Genomic DNA, 20,142 nt, shown 5'->3' on the forward strand with positions numbered 1-20,142 from the left:
AAATAAATAAAATCTTTAAAAAAAAAGAAAGAAGAAAGGAAAGAAAAGTCAAAGGACTGTGAAAAGGTGTCTCTGGCATAATCCAAAAACTTTCTGACTATACCTATCCTACCTGAGCCAAACACCAAGAAAAAAAGTGCACCTCTACCCATATGTGTCAGTAGGGCTGAAAAATAATATGGCAGTGAAAACTGGCCCTCCAATTCCCCCATCAGAGTGGTGCTGGTGAAACTAAGCAGGGAACTGAACTTCCATTCCTGTCTGGAAGTAGTAGTCACAATGAGTCAAAGATATCTGCTCTCATCACTATTATTAAATATAATGCTGGAAGCCAGAGCCAGCACAAGAGAAAGAAATAAAAAGCATTCAGACTGGACAGGAAGAAGTAAAATTGTCTCTATTTGAGAATGATATAATTATCTATGTAGAAAATTCCAAGAAATCTATAGAAAATCTAGAATCAAAAAGTACATTGAATAAGATTGCAAGATATCAGATAAACATATAAAAATCAATCATATTTCTATATACTAGTAACAAACATGTGGAAACTAAAATTAAAAACAATGCTATTAAAAATCATTCCAAAAAACATGAAATATAAATGCATAAATCTAACGAACCATGTATAGGATCTGTATGATGAAAATTATAAATTGGTGATAAAAGAATCAAACAAGATCTAAATAAATGGAGAGACATACCATGTTCACGAATTGAAAGACTCAACATAGCTATTTTATTACATGGAGCCAAACTCAATCCCTAACTAACAAAAGTAATTAGAAAAATAATACTCTACAAGTATTAAAAGTACAGTTGAATATTATGAAATGTGTAAAATAATTCAACTCCTCAATAGATTAAAGGAGAACCACATACTTAATCACCTTAACAGTTACATAACTTCACTATATACCAGGCATTTCCTAACACTCAATAACTTCTTGGTTTTGTTTTATTTTTTAGCAAAATAGAAATAGAAGAATACTTTCTTAACATGATAAGGAACATACAACTCAAACCAACAAGTAACCAAATGTTTAAAGATTAAATAGAATAGGAATTAACAATAAAAGTAGGTTTAGAATATAGATATGTCTTAATTAAACTTTAAGCAGAGGATAGAAAAATAAGTACTCTACTTTCAAGTTCCCTAACTGGGTCATTTTCATGGATGGGGAATTCATTCTGAGAATATAAATGGAATCCAAAAGAAAATCTTAACCCTTTTCAGTGTTAATGTCTCTACATTAGGGTTATATATACTTACCGATAAAGTTAATTCCTCAGGTTCAGGCTTCACAACTGATTTTTCTCCACTTTGAATGCCAAATCCATAGGTTTCTTCCAAAGTAGAAACAACCTGTGAGTGAATCAAAGAAAATTAAGTATTTTTATAGTTTAAAATTATTATATTAAATGTAAAAAGACATTTAATCAAACATGTCAGGATGTTCTTAGCAGTGAGACTTATTTCTGCCAGTGCCACAAACTTAAATTTTCCATCTCACACCCCATCTCATATCACCATAAAGAAATGATGAGAAACAGTCCTTGACTCTACTCCCTAGCAATGGAGAAAGTCCCTATGACTCTTTTTTCTGTGTTGACAGGCATGTAAAAGACTATGAATAGTTGAAGCATCAACTCCACTTATTACCAAAGTATTCCTCAAAATATGACTGACTCAACTTTCTTCTTTGAAGAGAAGTGGGCAAAACAGAAATGGAAACCAAAGAGCCATAAAGGAAATTCTCTGAGCTAACGCCTCAAACTTTGAGGAAATTTATATTTTGGAAATTTGACAAACTATGTTCTTTTTATATTTGTACTACTCCTCATTGTTCTCATTTGGTATTTGGTACAACCACAATTCAATTCTGGATCATTGTGCAAAGAGAAACTCAGAAAAAAAGGAAATTTTTTTCCCCAACACTAAGAGCTAAAGTTTCTAAAGTGCTGAGAAGACTTAGCATAGCAGGAATAAGACTTAGAAAGGCCTATCGTTAGAAAGATCTGCTTTCAAGGCTGGCGTTGGACTGGTGTCTCAGTACTTGGATTTTAGGTGTGTTCCCATCATTCACTGATAACGGTGGCTCATTGTCCCTAAACTGTCTGCACAATGTGGTTTATGCTAAACATCTGCTTTCCTTCAGGAGTCTGGAATTTCGGTACATGCTAGGCAAAGTATCCAATAAAACTCTGGGCACTGAGTCTCTAATGAGCTTCTCCAACAGACATTTCACGTGTTGTCATAATGTGTTATTGGAGGAATTAAGCACATCCTGTGTGACTTTAAAGGAAGAGGAATCTTGGACCTAGTTTCCTCCAGTCTTCACCCCATAAGCCTTTTCCTTTTGCTGATTTTGCTTTGTACCCTTTCACCGTAATAAATCTTAGCCATCAATAGGACTATATTTTGAGTCTAGTGCACCTTCCTAACAAATCACTAAGCCTGGCGCTGGTCATGGGGACCCCAAACACAGGGACCAACAAGTGTCTTACCATCTTCAGATGTTTGGTAATTTTCCTGATCAATTCATCTTCTGCTATTAACTCCTTTGTCTTACTTGATGGAATGGGCAAAGCATACCTTACGATGGATTCCCCTGTTGGTGGAGATCCTAAGACCATTGGTTCAAGTTTCTCACGTACTGATTTTGTACTATGTTTTTCCTTTGGTTTAGGTGACAATGGTAAATTCAACAGTCCTTTTTTGTAAGTGAATTCTGGAACATTTGCCAATTTATTACTAGCGGCTAACAGGTGTTTTGCTGGCTTCATTTTGTTATTTTACTTTGCTTCCAAATTATAGATGAAAAAATTGTATTCCTCCCTGTGAATAAAACATTAAGATTTCAGATTAAACATTATGGCAGGATTATCAATCACCATGAAGATGGTGAGTCCCAAAATCAGCTCTACAGGAATTACAAAATGGAGAGAATAATGTTCCTAACAATAAATACCAACAAAAAATTAAAAAAAATAAGCAAATAAAAAATACTGTGAGATATCCCTACAAGTGGCTGAAGGCTGATTTATGTATGGGCATTTAGGATGGGGGCTGAAGAGACAGAGACAGTGGCAGGAATGAGAGAATTTCTTTAGGAAACTTTAAAATTTTATTCTTACCTTTCCCCCATTTTTTTAAGGTAATATATGCCCTTTACCATTATTTCTATAGGAATAATAGCCTAGGCCCAGTAATATCAAGGCAACACCAAAGTTGGACTGAGATAAAAAGTACAGACTGGACAGGTCTTAGGCTTTCATTCTTCTACTCCTCCCTCTCTCCAAAGCTGATTAAAACTCAGGACAATGCCTTTTCCCAAAGAGTTTTTTTTATTTTTTTTAAAGATTTTATTTATTTATTTGACAGAGAGATAGAGAGCACAAGTAGGCAGAGAAGCAGGCAGAGGGAGAGGGAGAAGCAGACTTCCCACTGAGCAGGGAGCCCGACGTGGGGCTCGATCCCAGGACCCCGGGATCATGACCCAAGCCGAAGGCAGCCGCTTAACCGACTGAGCCACCCAGGCACCCCTCCCAAAGAGTTTTAAACTATATGCTTGACCATGGGAGTTGTCTCATAGACTGACAAAATTAATATAGAATAGCATTGGTTCTCTGTTGTCTGAACTTAGATGTCTCATTGTTGTAGGTTGAACTGTGTCCCCGAAAAAAATATGTTCAAGTTCTAACCCCTGGCACCTGTGAATATGACCATATTTGAAAATACAGTCTTTGCAGAAGTAACCAAGTTAAGATGAGGTCATACTAGATTACAATGGGCCCTAAATCCAATGGCTAGTGTCATTATAAGAAAGCCATATAAGGCCACCTGGGTGGTGCAGTTGGTTAAGCATCCGACTCTTGGTTTGGGCTCAGGTGCTGATCTCAGGGTCATGAGATCGAGCCCCATGTCAGGCTTTGCGCTCAGCGTGGAGTCTGCTGGGGACTCTCTCCCTCTCCCTCTGACCCTCCCCCTTTAGCACCACTCTCTCTCTCTCTCTAAAATAAATTATTTTTTAAAAAAAAAGAAATCATGTAAAGACACCATAGAAAAACAGGGGTAAAGGTCATGTAATGACAGAGGAAGAGACTAGAGAAATGCAACTACAAGCTAAGGAATGTTAAAGATTGCCAGTATCCTTGCTAGGAAGAAGCAAGGGGAGTTCTTCTCTAGAACCTTTAGAAGGAACGTAGCACTGCAAACACCTTGATTTTAGATTCCTAGACTCCTGAACTATGAGAGAATAAATTATTATTGTTTTAAGCCACTTACTTTGTGGTATTTTGTAATGACAGCCCTGGGAAACAAATACACACATATAATTTCCCTAAACGATGGGAGGGACATAAACTGGGGCCTGGCTTTTGACCATTTTATGATAATAGATTACCAGACAAGAGTAGCCGACACTCCCAAGGGCATATGAGCTCACAGATGAAAATAACTTGACCCTGAAAAATACAAGTTTTGCAAAAGAAAAACAACAAACTGGAGGGAAAAAAAGTCCAAGGGCGCCTGGGTGGTTTAGTCAGAAGAGCATGTGGCTCTTGATCTCGGGGTTGTAAGTTCCAGCCCCACGCTGGGTATAGAGATTACTTAAATAAACACATGCATACATACATACATACAAACTTAAACCAAAAATACGCAAACACCCCCCCTACACACACACACACACACACAGAATATTAGCAATAGAAAACAGGTACACAGGGTATTTTTTTAAAGACTTGAGTAGAAATATTACAAATGAAAAATGTAATAAACAACATAACTGATCACAGACTAATACTGCTGAAGAATAAATTGGGAAAATGGAGGATCAGACTGAGGTGTTCTGCCAGAAAGCAGCAGAAAAGATAAAGAAATAGAAATGAAAAATAAAGATGTGTAGGATTATATAAATGCCAAAAACCACACAATAGAAGATCCAGTGAGAAAGAAAATATGGACAGGAGAGAAATATTTGAAGAAATAATAAAGATAAATTTCTCAGATTTAAGAATAGTGGCACCATAGATCAAAAGTGTTCACAAAATGCCAAAAAGTAAACAGATAAACAACAAAACACAAACACAGAATGAAATGTAAGAACCTCAAAGAGAAAAATCTGAAAGATTTCAGAAAGAGTATATAACCTAAAAAGGAGGAAGAATTGAATTTCCACCAGGTTTTAATAACATCTCTCCTCAAAGGATTGATCTTGTCTAACTTGAAAGATCTTGTCTAAATTGAAAACGCCCTGGATGCAGAGTTTAGCTGAAGGATAAAAATGATGCAAAGATAAGCAGCATTTATCACACATTCTTGAACATGAATAAAGTGAAATGCATAATATATATCATCAGTAAGTATTAAGAGTTAATATCAGATTTTAAAGAATTTAAAAAATTAACAATCCTATGAAAAATGGGAATATATAGGCCTGCATTTGTTGATACCAAAAAAAAAAAAAAAAAAACATGATTAAATTTTTAGAGTAGTACCTAGTGTAGAGAGGGTCATCTAATAAATTTTAAGAGCCTGATAATAGGTATTTTTTTTATTTAGCCGAAACCATGGCAAAAGTCAGTGGCATCCTGTTAGCACATTGCTGCAAAATACAAATATTAACACCAAATAATAGACTATTTAGGAAGTAAAATAAACCAAATAATAAATATTATAGGATACATTAGGAATAAAATCAGTTGAATAAGGTTTTTAAAAACTAATTATTTCTCACTTATTTTGGACACAATCCCTAAAGTAAAACACAGAAGGCACATAACAATTATTGATATAATTGTGGATTTCCAAAATGCAAATATTTCTATATGTGAACATGTATTAGGATTTTAACCAATAGATGACACAGCTGGAGAAGAATCATACACATTTTTAAGAGCTTACCAAAAAAATAGTTTAAAAATATATAATATATATATACACATGTATGTATGTATGTATGTATGTATGTATATATAAGTGGGATACAATGCCTCAAATACATATGAGAAAAACAAAGCAAAGAGAAAATACTCAAAAACTAAAATTCTATGACATTTTGCACAACTTGTCAAGACATTTTTTTAACTTGGTCATGAATGATAGAGCAAAAATATGACAACACTGAAAATTTTTATTTCATTCACAAACTATACAACAGCTTTATTGTTTTAGAAACACCGCAGTTAATTAAAAACATGGTCACCAAACATGATTTTTAAATCATAATCAAATAAGTATTGGGAAACATTATTTGATGCCATGTCACTAAAAATTTATTTTGAAGGAAGAATGCAATGCTCTTTTGGAAACTGTTCATAATAATAATAAATATATACATTATAGAACATAAGCCAAAGTCCCCTGTTGGGAAATATTCCCTTTTTTTATATTTTTCTCATATTAACTGCGGCATAATGTTTTAAGTAAAGTTAATGTAGTAAGCGATACAGAAACCAAAATTCAATTTACAAAACTAAAAAGCATCAAAAGAATTTCAAAGAAATTATATTGCCAAAGGCATTCCATCAAAAGTGTCAGGTCTGAGAGAGAAAGCCCAGCAAACAAGACTTAAGAATGAGTGACCAATGAGTCAGAAGGTAAAACCAAGAGGGGATACACAGAAAATACAGTGAGAAAAACTTATGCCTGAGCGATGATCTTTGTCAAATGCTGGTCAGGTAAGAGGAAGACTAAGAACCAACGGATTTAGCAACATGGAGGTAGGTCACTTGTGACCTAAAGTACAGCAACAATTTCAAGAGTGATGGAGGTGAATGCCTGATTGACCTAAGTTCAAAAGAGAATTGTCCAAGAGGAAGTGGAGACAGTGAATATGAATGTTAAGCACCTGAGAAATTGTGCTACAAAAGGGAGTAAAATATGGGCAAGAGGAAGATTTTTTTTGGATGAGAAAAGTAACATGTTTGTATACTGTCATAGGTTAAATCATGTCCTCTCCCCAAAAATATGTTCCAGTCCTAACCCCAGAACCTGTGAATGTGACCTTATTTGGGAATAAGGTCTTTGTAGATGTAATCAAGTTAAGATGAATTCAAACTGGACTAGGGCGGTCCCCACCCCCTGAGTGGTGTATTGGAAGAAAAAAACAGACTACACACAGGACAGAACACCATGCGAAGGCAGAGACTGGCCCAATGACTCTACAAACTAAGGAACACCTATGATTGGCAGCAGCCTCCAGAAGCTAGGAAAGAAAAACATGGAACAAATTCTCCCTCAGAGCCTCCAGCAGGAACCAACACTGCCAACACTTTTCAGCCTTCAGCCTTCAGCCTCCAGAAGTCAAAGAGAATAAATTTCTGTTGTTTGTGGTACTTCTTTTAGGCAGCCCTAGGAAACTAATACATATGCTGATGGAAATGACCCAAGAGAAAGCAAAATGTATTTACTGGTATAGAAGGAAACTGATGGGATGATATCCTGGAGTAAACAAGGGGAAATGGGTTTTAACGCACAAATGCGCCCGTGCACTTAAGGTAGGCACAGGTTACATTTATCTGTGGTAACAGGAAGGCTGGGATGCCAGCCACGTCAAGAAACCAATTAAGGAAAAGCCGGGACACTCACCAGGTGCTACAAAACCACCTCATCAATGAAGTCCACATGCACATACAAATAAAGGTCACGTGGAGTAAACGCTTGTATTTACAAGAAAATGTTTAAGGATTTTACAAAGTCTCTTCATTTAACCCTCCCAATCATGCTAGGAGGTGTACGTTATATCACCACAGATTTGCTCAAGTTCATCAGTCACCTGCTACCACGGAGACAGATCCGGTCCTCCTTCCAGGGGTCACTTCAAACCCTCTCATGATACAGTACACAATGAAATGGGGGTGGGGGGCACAGGATAGGAAAGCTCTGATTTGCCTTAGAGGCACAACTGCCACTGAGAGAGGAAAAGTAAACGCTTTTGCCAGAGAACCCAACGCAAACTCTCACAATCCGATGAGGAAAGTACCGCGCACGCCTCCGCTCCTAGCAGCCCGTGTACCTGCCGAGGCTGTGGGAAGCCAGGCTCCTGGGTGGTTTTGCCTGGGCGAAGAGGACTCTAAGGTGAAAGAGTTGGAAATTCCGAGCCTCCCAGACTTCCTACAAGGCGGGAGCCTGCAAACCCTGCAGACGCCAGCCCTGCTATTTTACAAACTGACATTTGGGCGGGAAGGCCGGGTCTCTGCGCCCTGAGGCGGCAGCAACGACCAGGACCCGGCGCACAGCGGCAGGGTAGGCGGTTGACGCGCGTCACCGATGCCCCCCAGCCGCGCGCGCCCCCGCCGCACCCCACCCCCCAGCCGCGCGCGCCCCCGCCGGCGAGACCCGCGCAGCGCGAGGAGCCAGAGCTTGAGCTGAGTCTTTTCGCCCAGTGGAAGGCGAGAGGAATTTCGGCAACGGTGGAACCCTAAAAAGTAGTTAGGTTCAGACCGCGCCCTCTTTCTCGCTCCCCAGGCTTCCCTCCGGGACGCTGCACAACTGAGATTCTTTTAGACATTTGGCCTAAAGAAATAAAACAGGGGCCTATTCGGTGCTTTGAGAACTTGGGCTTCACCTGCAAAACCTGGGCCTCCAGCCGCTCATCTGCCGCTATCTAAAGTTATTTTCAGTCCGAGGATTTGTAGAGTCCTTTACCAGACTAAGCTCCCACGGAATTGTGCTGCGGCTTCGCGGTTTTAAAAATAAAACGGACTAAAAAGTTGAATCGTGCCACATAAGCAGTGTCTTGCCATCAGTTTCTCTGCCCTGCTTTCATATGCAATTTTCCAACGTAGAGCTTTTTTGATAGTTTGACTTAATTCTCTTTTCTCTTAAAAAAAATGAAGGTTATTGATTTAAAACACTCTCCAAATAAAGTTTTATTGCCCGAAGTAAAGTGTTTTATATTTAAAAATACTAACTTGATATAATTTAATTTTTAATAATGGCTGTGTTTGGTTTACTCTACGAATATTCAAATAAATAGTCCAGAGCAAAAGCTGAAACAAGAAGTGCAAAAATGGAAGAGGGCTCAAGATCGAGGCATAGAAGGATCCTGAACTCACCTCTTCCCCCCAAACACAAGAAATCTACAGCTACATATGGAAAATTTCCCTCTGCAAGGGACTTTGAAAGCTAGCTGAACAGCACCTCCACAACATAGGAGAAAAGGGCCACATTGAGACAGGTAGAAGAGGTAGAGACCAAATCTTGCAAGAAACCCCACCCCAGGCTCAGCAGACCCACAATTAGGAGAGATCTCATAATATAGGGGTTGTCCCTGAGGAGGGAGGGATTTGTGCCCCACACCAGGCACCCCAACTCTTGGGGCCTCTACCAGAGAGACAAGCCCCCAAAATGTCTGGCTGTGAAAACCAAAGTTTACTTCCAGGAGAACCACTATAAATATAGAACAGAAAATCCACTCTTAAAGGGCTTGTGCACAGACTCACTTGCCACCCTCAGACCCCAAGGCAAATGCAACAATTCAAAAGGCAAAGGAGATTCATTTGCTAATCTTAAAAATATTTCAATTTATGTTCAATTGATACTGTGGTCATTGCAAGGATCTGGGACAATTTAAATTCTGACAAAAAGTGGAATTTCCCCTTGACTCACGCATTTTCTAATTTTCAGTTATATAGAAGGTATGTGACACATTTATTCATATGCATGAATCCAATATGCTTATATGTAACGAACTTTCTATATATTGAGATATACATGTTTAAAAGACAGGAAACATTTGTGTTTTATCCTTTCCTAGGTATCAGCACACAATAATAAATGCTTGTTGAGTGAATGTTGTCACTTTTTTTCAAAAGTGCAAAAATGTGGGGCGCCTGGGCAGCTCAGTTGGTTGAGCGACAGCCTTCAGCTCAGGTCATGATCCTGCAGTCCCTGGATTGAGTCCCACATTGCGCTCCCTGCTCAGCAGGGAGTCTGCTTCTCCCTCTGACCCTCCCCCCCCATGCTCTCTCTCTCTCTCATTCTCTCTCTCTCAAATAAATAAATAAAATCTTTTTTTAAAAAAAAGTGCAAAAATGTAAGCGATCCATGGAAAATGGTCTCCCAATAGATGAAAAAAGAGCTATCATGCTTACACTAGTCAAAAGAAAGCTGTAGTTTTTATATTAATTACTGAAAAACTAGATTTTTGAGTAAAGACTCTTACCAGGGATAAAGTGGGTTATTTCATAATGATAAGCCATTCATTAAGAAGATACAACAATCGTAAACATTTATGGACCTAACAAGAGAGGAACAAAATACATAAAACAAAAACTGATAGGACTTCAAGGAGAAATAGACAAACCCACCATTAAAGTCAGAGATTTCATCATGTTGAGTAAGAAAGGGTTAAGGTATAGGCAGGGAGAGATGGGGGGGTGGGTCCCTGACTAGGCTCTGAAACTATTCCTGGCAGGCAGAAGCACTAAGACAGAGTGAACAAGAGATAAGGGAATAGACCAGACCACCTGGTCCTGGATATTAGGGAGTATTTTTCTTTGGCAGCTACATTGTAATCACAGAAAATGACCAGACCTCAAAGAAGTCATTAAGGATGTTATCAATAGTTCTTGCTCAAACCAAGATGGCACAAGAAGCTCAAGGCGATTAGCTTCCTGGTCAAGTTTTCAATGAAAGACCTGCCCTAAAAACCCTCAGTGGTAACCCATTCGGGACTCCTCTCACTCCAGAGAGCTTTTTCTTTCCTTTCTGTTCTCACCTTCACTTTATAAACGTTCACTTCACTTCACCCTTTTGTGTCCGCGAGATTCATTCTTTGACTTCTTTGACTGCGTGAGACAAGAACCCTGCAATCCTGCAACAATGTCTCCCTCCATAACTGATCAAATAAGTAGACAGAAAATCACTTAGGATATAGAAACTTGAATAATGTTTTCAATACTAACAACATTATCAACCAAATAGTAATTCATGTGTCAAAGAAGTAATCAAAAGGGAAATTAAAAAGTATATTGAACAGAATAAAAATAAAAGCAAAGCATATCAAGATGTGTGGGATGCTGCTAAAGTAGCATGTACAGGAAAATGTCTGTATCACTATACTACACACCTATAATAAGAAGAAAGTTCTCAAATCAATTACTTCAATTAGAAAGGGAAGAAACAAACAAACAAAAAAGAGCAAATGAAACACAAAGGGAGCAGAAGAAAGGAAATGATTAAGAACAGAAATCGATTTAAAAAACAAAATAGCAGAAACCAATAAACCCAATATCTGGCTGTTTCACAAAATCCAAAAAAAAAAAAAAAAAAAAAAAGATTAATATCTACCCAGAGTAATCAAGAAAAAAAGAGGGAGAGAGAGAAGACCCAAATTACCAGTATCAGGCACTACAAATTCTACAGATGTTAACAGGATAATAAAGGAGGTTTTGAACAATTTTATGCCCATAAATTCAACAACTTGGATAAAATGGATAAATTCCCTAAAAGACAGACATTATCAAAGCTTATTCAACAAGAAAAATATACCCTGAATATCATTATATCTAAAGAAATTTAATTTGTGTTTAAAAAATCAAGAAAATTTTCCACCAAGAGAACTCCAGGTCCAGATAGCATTATTAGTGAGTAATAAAACATTAAAGAAGAAACAATACAAATTTTATACAAATGCATGCAGAAAATTGCAGAGGATCCAGGGATACTTCCCAACTCATTCTGAGAGGCAGCATTGCCCTAACACCAATACCAAAGATATTAAAGAAAAGAAAACTACGGGTCAATATCTCACCTGAACATATATGCAATAATTGTTCATGAAATTTTAGCAAATTGAACCAAACAATATATATATATAAAAAATAGTAGTCATGACCAAGTGGGGTTTATCCCAGGGATGCAAGGTTGCATTAACATATGATAATCAATGAAATCATCATATTTACAGGCTAAAACACAAACATGTATGCACACAGACATATGACTATCTAAAGAGGGGCTGAAGAAGTAACTGACAAAATCCAGCATCCAATCCAGATTTTTTTTAATCTGAAACTTGAAATAGAAACTTTCTTAACCTGATGAAATGCATCAATGAGAAACCTACAACTAACATCATACTTAATGGTAAAGATTGCTTGCTTCCCCCCTATGATAAAGAACAAGGTAAGGCTGTCTGCTCTCATCCAGCATCCAATCCAGATTTTTTTAAATCTGAAACTTGAAATAGAAACTTTCTTAACCTGATGAAATGCATCAATGAGAAACCTACAACTAACATCATACTTAATGGTAAAGACTGCTTGCTCTCCCCCCATGATAAAGAACAAGGTAAGGCTGTCTGCTCTCATTACTTCTTTTCAACAATGTACTTACTGGAAGTCCTAACCAGTGCAAAAGTCAAGGAAAAGAAATAGAAAGAATTCAAACTGGAAAGGAAGAAAAATGAATTTTTTAATAAAGAAACACAATGATCTATGTAGAAAATCTGATGAAATCTTCAAAAATTAATAAGTTTAACTTGGTTGCAGGATACAAAAATCAACTGCGTTTCTATATGCTCTTGATGAACAATGAGGAAGTAAAATACCATAAATACCACTTACCATGGCATTGAAAATATGAAGTATTTATGCATAATGCTGAAAAATGTGCAAAACCTCTACACTGATAACTATAAAAAATTGCTGAGAGAAAATAAAGGTCTAAGTAAATGCAGCAGTACCATGCTCATGAATTAGAAGATTTAATAATGTTAAGATGTCACCTCTCCCCTACTTAATGTATCAGTTCAAAACAATCCCAATCAAAATACCAGCAGGCCTCTTTGAAGAAATTGGCAACCTGATGCTAAAACACCTATGGAAATGAAAAGAACCTGCAATAACCAAAACAACTTTGAAAAAGAATACAGTGGGGGGGCTTCAAACAAAAAGCATAGTCCCAGAGGAGTTCCTGGTGCCCCTGGGAATAAAGTCTTATTTACAACTGCTGAGCAACGCCCTCCCTCCCCCAGGTGGCAACCACAGCTCTCATAGCACGCAGCTGACAGTGGCTCCAACATGGCCTCCCAGCCGCTGACACACCTTAGGGTTCTTTCTTCTGTTCAAATCATTGAGAACCTATGTTTTTTGGAGAGACTGCATAATGGCAGTCAGTCCAATCTGTTCTTTGTTTGTTTATAATAACAGTTCAGTGGGATTTGTCCATCCCATGAAATGCCTGAATAATAGGTATGGGAATGTGTGTGAGAACGACAACAAAAATTTTCATAAGGTTTTGCACAGGAGGTGAAGAAACGGGCCATTTGCTGCTATTTCCAATACTGAGAAGTAAGATTAAGAGAATAGCAATCAAATTGTAGTCAAAGCCATGTGGCAGATAGCAATTCAGAAGTCAGTTAAATTCAGGACGCCTGGGTGGCTCAGTCGACTGGGCATCTGCCTTCGGCTCAGGTCATGATCCCGGGGTCCTGGGATGGACCTGCATCGGGCTCCATGCTCAGTGGGGAGTCTGTTTCTCCCTCTGCCTGCTGCTCCCCCTGCTTGTGCTCTCTCTCTTTGACAAATAAATAAAATCTTAAAAAAAAAAAAAAAGTCAGTTAAATTCAAGGAACTTGCAATAGTTTGGGAGGGCTGGACCAAGATACTGTCCTTGTGAGGAAGGGTCCAGGAGCTATGCTAAAAGACAAAAGAATATTAATATTCTTTCATTTCCCAGTACCTCCCGCTGTTTAAGGTGTTGCATCCCCAGGTGCTTAGGTTTTCTTCCTATCCTTCCATTGCCACAAAATTAATGTGTCCCATTCCTGTAACTATAACTTCTTTCAAATTGTCCTCCACTCTCACCCAAATTTTTCATCTAGAAGAATCAGTCAGAAACAAGAGATCCAAAGGGGTTTTTTATAAAGACCCGCTATGTCCCCTTCTTTCTGCCCATGTGGGCCAGTATGTGGGAGAGTACAGACCCAAGGTGGGACAGTAAGAGCTGGAATACTATACAGTATATGCTCTATGATTTCCCATGGGATTTTCTCTGTTTCAAGGAACTTTCAGTAAGAGGGCCAGAATGCCCTTATGGCCAGAAAAAAAACATCTCAAATAACTCAGACTTTGTACTGTCATCTTTGAAATCATCTAAGATCGGCTTGATAGAATTCAGGAGCAGTTGAGCCGTAAGAGGGCCAAACTATGGTCATTCCTCTTCAAAAAACATTACATGTCCCTCCCCCTCATCTCCTAAGCTAACAATCCAAAGTTCTAAAAATTTGCATGAGTTCTCCCCATAGGGGTCACAAATTTCCCCCTTTTGCATTTGGTGTATATGTGTGTCTCTGTAAGTGATGTCTAAAAAGGATCAGAACCTTCCTCTAACCTGGGATGGATCTTAGTACCAATTGTTTCAACAGGGCAGGCATAAGGCTAACCATCAAATTGTCCCTCCAACCCCCACCCCAAGGAGTAAGAACAACTAAGTTATCTACCATTCAGGCAGCTACCTTTGACCCTACTTCCCAGTATACGGCCTGCAACCATCTCCCTCCCAATCATCTCCCTCCTCAGCAACAGGGAACAAAGTGGATACTTATTTATTGCTTGATTGAATAATTGAATAATATGGCTGCTACTAAATCCCAAGGATGTCCCTCAAATCATATTAAATGGGGAAGCTCTGGTCTTTCCTATTCCAGAAAGCCAAGTCTTGTCAATATTCAGTCTTTTTTACTGAAACCATCAAGAACTATGAAAGGTCTACAATTTTCCTTACCTGCTGGAAAACAAGTTAGCCTGCCACAATATCATAGACACTGGCATAACATTTGAGACTCCTGGGCTAGAGACAAAGGACCACTTATTAATCGCAGCAATAACAGCAACCAGAGTTGCTGGCTCCCCAAGCCCCAATTCCTACAGGGCAAAGCAACAATGGCTAGGTAATGCTGACACACTCAGTGAGTTGGGCTCCCTGAGAGAGACAGCCCCAGTCTTCTCTAAAAACACTGCTAGCAAACCTTCTCATCTATTTTCCAGTGAGAGACATTGTCTTTATTATCATGAACAGCCAACAAATCTGCCCTCTGTCCCAGAGAGAGATGCCGTATTTTCCAAAGCTATTTGCCATACAAATCTCCTTGGAAAGGTATCCAGAACAAAATCTATCAGAAGATATGCAGAAACAAGAGAGAATCATGGAGAACTATCTCCCAACAGCTCCATCAATACATATTAAGTCAAAATGGATCATAGGCCTAAGTGAAAACCTAAATCTATAAAGCTTCTAGAACAAAACATAGAAGTAACCGAGATGACTTTATAGCCAACAAGGTCAATAGTCCAAAGAGCTTGACCCACATAGAGGCACCTCGCCTAGAAGATTTAAGGAGGCACTCCCTTTTAGGTCCTGAGCCTGCACTTGCACAACCCAGAAAGTACCTCCTGAAATTTGTGATTATCCACTTGGGCTTGCCATAATCTCCACGCTGCATCTTTTTCCATTACTGATAGTTCCAAATTTGTTTTCCTTAAGTTTCTCTGTAAGTCTCCCAAGTGGCATATGAACTGGGAATCTAATTTAGCTATGCACCATGGGACCTCATGAACCAGAGTAACCGTAAAGAAAATTCCTTAAAAAATGCAATTATCGGGGCTCCTGGGTGGCTCAATAGTTAAGCATCTACCTTGGGCTCAGGTCATGATCCTGGGTTCCTGGGATTGAGCCCCGCATCGGGCTCCCTGCTCAGCGGGAAGCCTGCTTCTCCCTCTCCCACTCCCCCTGCTTGTGTTCCCTCTCTTGCTGTCTCTCTCTCTCTGTCAAATAAATAAATAAAATCTTTAAAAAAAAAAGAAAAAGTCACAGACAAGGTCTTAAGTAGAGGCATGCGGATAGACGTGAAATTTTCCATATCACACGTAATTACCTACTAGAAGACATCACCGCAGAAGAAGCACCAAACAACTTAGTAGATAAAACAATATAGCTAATTGATGTTAGCCAAACTTTGTCCTCATTCATATGAACCTGGCACATTGGGCACATGAAAGAAGTGGTCACAGTAGGAAAGATGGGGCTACACATCAGTCCAAAATCATGGATTTCCTCTTACCAAAGCCAATCAAGCTACTGTTGCCTCTGAATATCCACCATGACAGCAACAGAGGCCAATAACCTAGTGTGACATTATTCCTTGAGGCCACCTACCTTGCCATTTGGTGGCAGGTTGATTAAATTGTGCCCATTCCATCCTGGAAGAATCAGTGAAATATGTGGGTCTGGAAACCAAGGGATAGAAGCAGGAGATATCCCAGTTAGCATCATTCCCAATAACCACTAAGGAACCTTGTTCTTTTCTTCCTGCAACTCTGGACTTCGAAAACTTAAAAGACTAACTCCCCAAAGGAAAAAGCAAGCCTCCTATTGAACTACAAGCTAGAGCTGCCAGGGCTGCCACCTAGACATCCCAGGATCCTTGTATCCAGGAACCAGGAGGCTGGAAGAGGAATCACTGTGTTTACAGGCATAAATAATACTGATCAGCAGGGTAAACTAGAACTAATGTTACCCAATGGTAGCAGGGAGGAATATATGAAATTTGGGTGATCCGCCTGAGTGCCTCTTGGTACTCCCTTTCCCAATTACAACTGTGAATAAGCAAATGCAGCAAACCTAGCCTAAGAATTGTGTGGGTCTAGGGGTCAGACCACCCAGGAGTTTGGGTCACACCACCAGGTAAGCTGTCATGACCAACAGCGGGGATAGCTGAAGACAAGGAAATTTAGGATGGAGGTGGGGAAGGGAATGGATAGTGGAGAAGTGTTTCAGCCCCAAAACCAACTGCAACAGTGAAGACTGTAATTTGGCCCATAAACCTCCCTCGTTTAAGTTTATTCTCAGGAAGAAAGGTCCATAGGAGCTGTGGAGGAGCTGCACCTGAATGTGCAGGAGAACTACATGTGAAGCAAAGCATGAACTGTGACAGCCATGAAGACCTCACCTGTGCCGATCACATCTCCCTTCAAGAGAGAACCTGAAGCAAAGAGTACAGGCTGCTGAAAGCCTCCAGCTGTGGATGACTTCAGGCTCTGTCTCAGCCTTTGAGCTGAGTCCACTTGCCTCCTTGAGCATCCCCCAGCCCATAACTGAGCACACAGTGATACAAAGACTTGCTATTTTGGCCAATGTAGAACTCCTCCATGGGCATTCTTGGGACTTGAGATCTCCACTGGGCTTCCAGAGACTTTCTCACAGCTATGCCACAGTCTGATGCTCGAAATCTTTCTACTTAACCCTCCTTCCTCCTCCCTCGCCTCTCACAGGTATCAGATCTGCATCATCATCTGAAAGCTTCCTCTGCCCCTCCTGCTCCTTCTCTCCTTTAACTTTCACTGTTGTAACCCCCAATAAATCTTTCACTTATAACTCATCTTGGCATCTGCTTCCTCGAGGGCCCAAATCAACAGAGACCTAAATGTAAAAACAAAAACCATAAAGCTAGAAGAAAACATGAGAGAACATATTCATGATCTTGCTATAGGCAAAGTTGTCCTAGACAAGACACAACTATAATATGAGTTGACTGGTACTTAGACAAGTACTAACTATAAAAAAAGAAATTTATAAACTGCACTTCTTCCAAATTTGAAAATAAATTATCTTTCAACAAATGAATACATAAACAAGCTATGGTGTATCATTACAATCATTAATACTGTTCAGCAATAAAAAAAAAAGGGAACTATTGATACACAAAACAATTTGGATGAATCTCAAAGGCATTATGCTCAGTGAAAGAACCCAATCTCAAAAGGTTACACACTGTATCATTCCATTATATGACATTCTCAGAAAGACAAAAACTGTAGTAAGAGAGAAAAGATCATCAAGTTCCAGGGGTTAGAGGTGGGGGATTATATGATCATAAAAGGATAGCATAAGGGAGCGTTTTGGCATTATGAAACTATTCTGTATCTATATACAAAATGATTATATCCATGCATGTGTTAAAATTCACAGAAATGTACACCAAAGAAGTCAATTTTCCTATATGTAATTTTTTAAATACAACTTACAAAAGTAATCCCCCATGTATTGATGCTTCGCTTAAAATTATTCAGTGAATGAATGTTTGGAACTAAAGTTGCTGGGGCATATGGTAAGGGTGTGTTTACTTTTGTCAGAAGCTGCCAGGCTGTTTTCTAGGGTGTTCTATATCTTCATTGGGATAGTGGTCACACACTATGTACCTTTGTCAAAACTCATCAAACTGAGCACTTAAGGTGGCTGCAATTTATTTTATGTAAAATATACTTCAATAAAGCTGATTAAAAAGAAAATATTTTAAATTATTCCTACATAAAAAAACAAAAGATTTGAACAGGTATTTCATAAATGAATGCATAGCATCAATAACATTATTTCTCATTAAGGCAATGCAAATTAAAATACAGTGAGATACTGCAAATTAAAATACAGTGAGATACCACTACATAACCACTAGAACTGCTAAATATTACTGAATACCACATGTTCTGAGAATATGGAACAACTGGAGTTCTCATACGTTGCTCATGAGTGCGTGAAATGACAACACAATTTTAGAAAACATTTCGGTCATTCCTTACAAGTTAAACATAATCTTACCCTCTGACTGAGCAAATCCATTCCTAGGTAATGACACATGTACACAAAAAGACAAGGGCATGGAATGTTTAATCATAATAATACCAAACTTGAACCGTACAAATGTCCATCAACAGGACGACGAGTAACCAAACTGTGTCACAATCATAGGACAGAATGCTAATCAGCAATATAAATAGCAATCACCGCCACACACAATAACCTAAATCTCACAGACATTATGTTAAGCAAAAGAAGCCAACACAGAAGTGCATATACTGCATGATTCCTTTTATATGAATTTCAAAAACAGTAAAACTAATATATAGTGATATATATTAGTCAATCTCCAAGATGCCCTCAATGATCCTTGTCTCCTGGTTTTCATATCCTTGTGTAGTCCCCTCCTACACTGATCCATGTCTGCCCAAGGGAATGATACGATGTTAAGGGTAAAGGTCAGAATTGAAATAAACATTGTGAACACTGGAAAAATCTTAGAGTCTAATAATTAACTTCTGGGAATCCCAAGGAAGTAATGGGATTCTAAACTGGGAACTTCAGGATTTCAAAACATAAAGGTAGCAACTAGAGCTAAAGCTTACATTTTTTAAAATCTCTTTTTCTTATGCTTATAAATATCTTTTGTTCAAACTTGGGTATCAACAATGGTATCTACCTTATTTATGTCAATTCCTACAGTTAAATTTGCCACCAAAAAAAAAAACAAAACAATTCAGAATCAGAAGACTGTGAGCATTTCAAATATTTTAGTGTACTTCTTTGCACTGTTAAATTTGTATTGTAAAATTTACCTGAGTTGGATGTTGGTTTTTCTTCACTTCTACTGTTTTATTAGGAACAGAATCTTTCACTTCAACGGTAGGCTGAATGGGCATTGAAACAATATGATTAAGACATGATGTACCTTTCATACAATCTGTAGTTAAAAATTCAAAATAAAAATATAAAAGTTTTACCTTCACGTAAGGATATCTTTTAGGAGAATCTAAACAGCAAAAAGGATATATAGTTAATGATATGTAAACATGAAAGCCAACTAAACATTCATGCAGTTAGTACTAAGCTGAATCCTCGTGCTTGGCTCTGAAAATGATTACATTAGGTTTTGGTGTTCTGTTTCTGGAGATAGGAAGGTGGTTAGGACAGTGACAAAAGAGAAATATGAACCCATTATAAATATTGAAAAAGAAATATGAATATATGTATTCAGTGTCATACTTACTGATAATAACAATTTTAGCATTTAGGGAATGAACCCTATAATCTCTTTTGTTTCCAAAATTAGTTTGATTTGGTAGATCATGTTAGTCTTTAAAAGCTTTTTGTGAAAGAGCTATCATATCAAAAAAGAAGCTATCGTTTTAAAGAAAAAACAAACAGCCAAAGCTTCCATATTCAAATTAATCTCATTTGAATAATGAATACCAATACAAAATATATCTTTGATGTCCAATAGATCTGAGGAGGATGAACTAGTGGCTGCTGTAGCCCAAGTTTAGCACTCCATCTGCTTTCAGTATTCTTTGTGGAGC

The 20,142-nt window shown here is 38.3% G+C and overlaps 1 protein-coding gene across 2 annotated transcripts; it reads right to left on the bottom strand.

Moving 5' to 3' along the window:
* Positions 1-649: 649 nt before the first annotated feature.
* Positions 650-19,605, bottom strand: LOC116629241 (coiled-coil domain-containing protein 7-like). 2 transcript variants are annotated; one of them, XM_032399541.1, is made up of 4 exons: positions 19,567-19,605; positions 19,402-19,473; positions 2,509-2,839; positions 650-1,366 (listed from the first exon to the last, which is right to left on the bottom strand). In XM_032399541.1, the coding sequence occupies exons 3-4, from the start codon at positions 2,785-2,787 to the stop codon at positions 1,187-1,189; spliced, it is 459 nt and encodes a 152-aa protein (XP_032255432.1). In that variant the 5' UTR covers positions 2,788-2,839; positions 19,402-19,473; positions 19,567-19,605; the 3' UTR covers positions 650-1,186. The 2 variants fall into 2 exon arrangements, with proteins under 2 accessions (XP_032255432.1, XP_032255433.1); XM_032399542.1 differs by lacking the exons at positions 19,402-19,473; positions 19,567-19,605 and adding an exon at positions 18,608-18,631.
* Between the last annotated feature and the right edge of the window lie 537 nt (positions 19,606-20,142).

This window comes from Phoca vitulina, unplaced genomic scaffold, assembly GCF_004348235.1.
Source record: "Phoca vitulina isolate PV1807 unplaced genomic scaffold, GSC_HSeal_1.0 scaffold426, whole genome shotgun sequence".
NCBI lineage: Eukaryota > Metazoa > Chordata > Mammalia > Carnivora > Phocidae > Phoca > Phoca vitulina.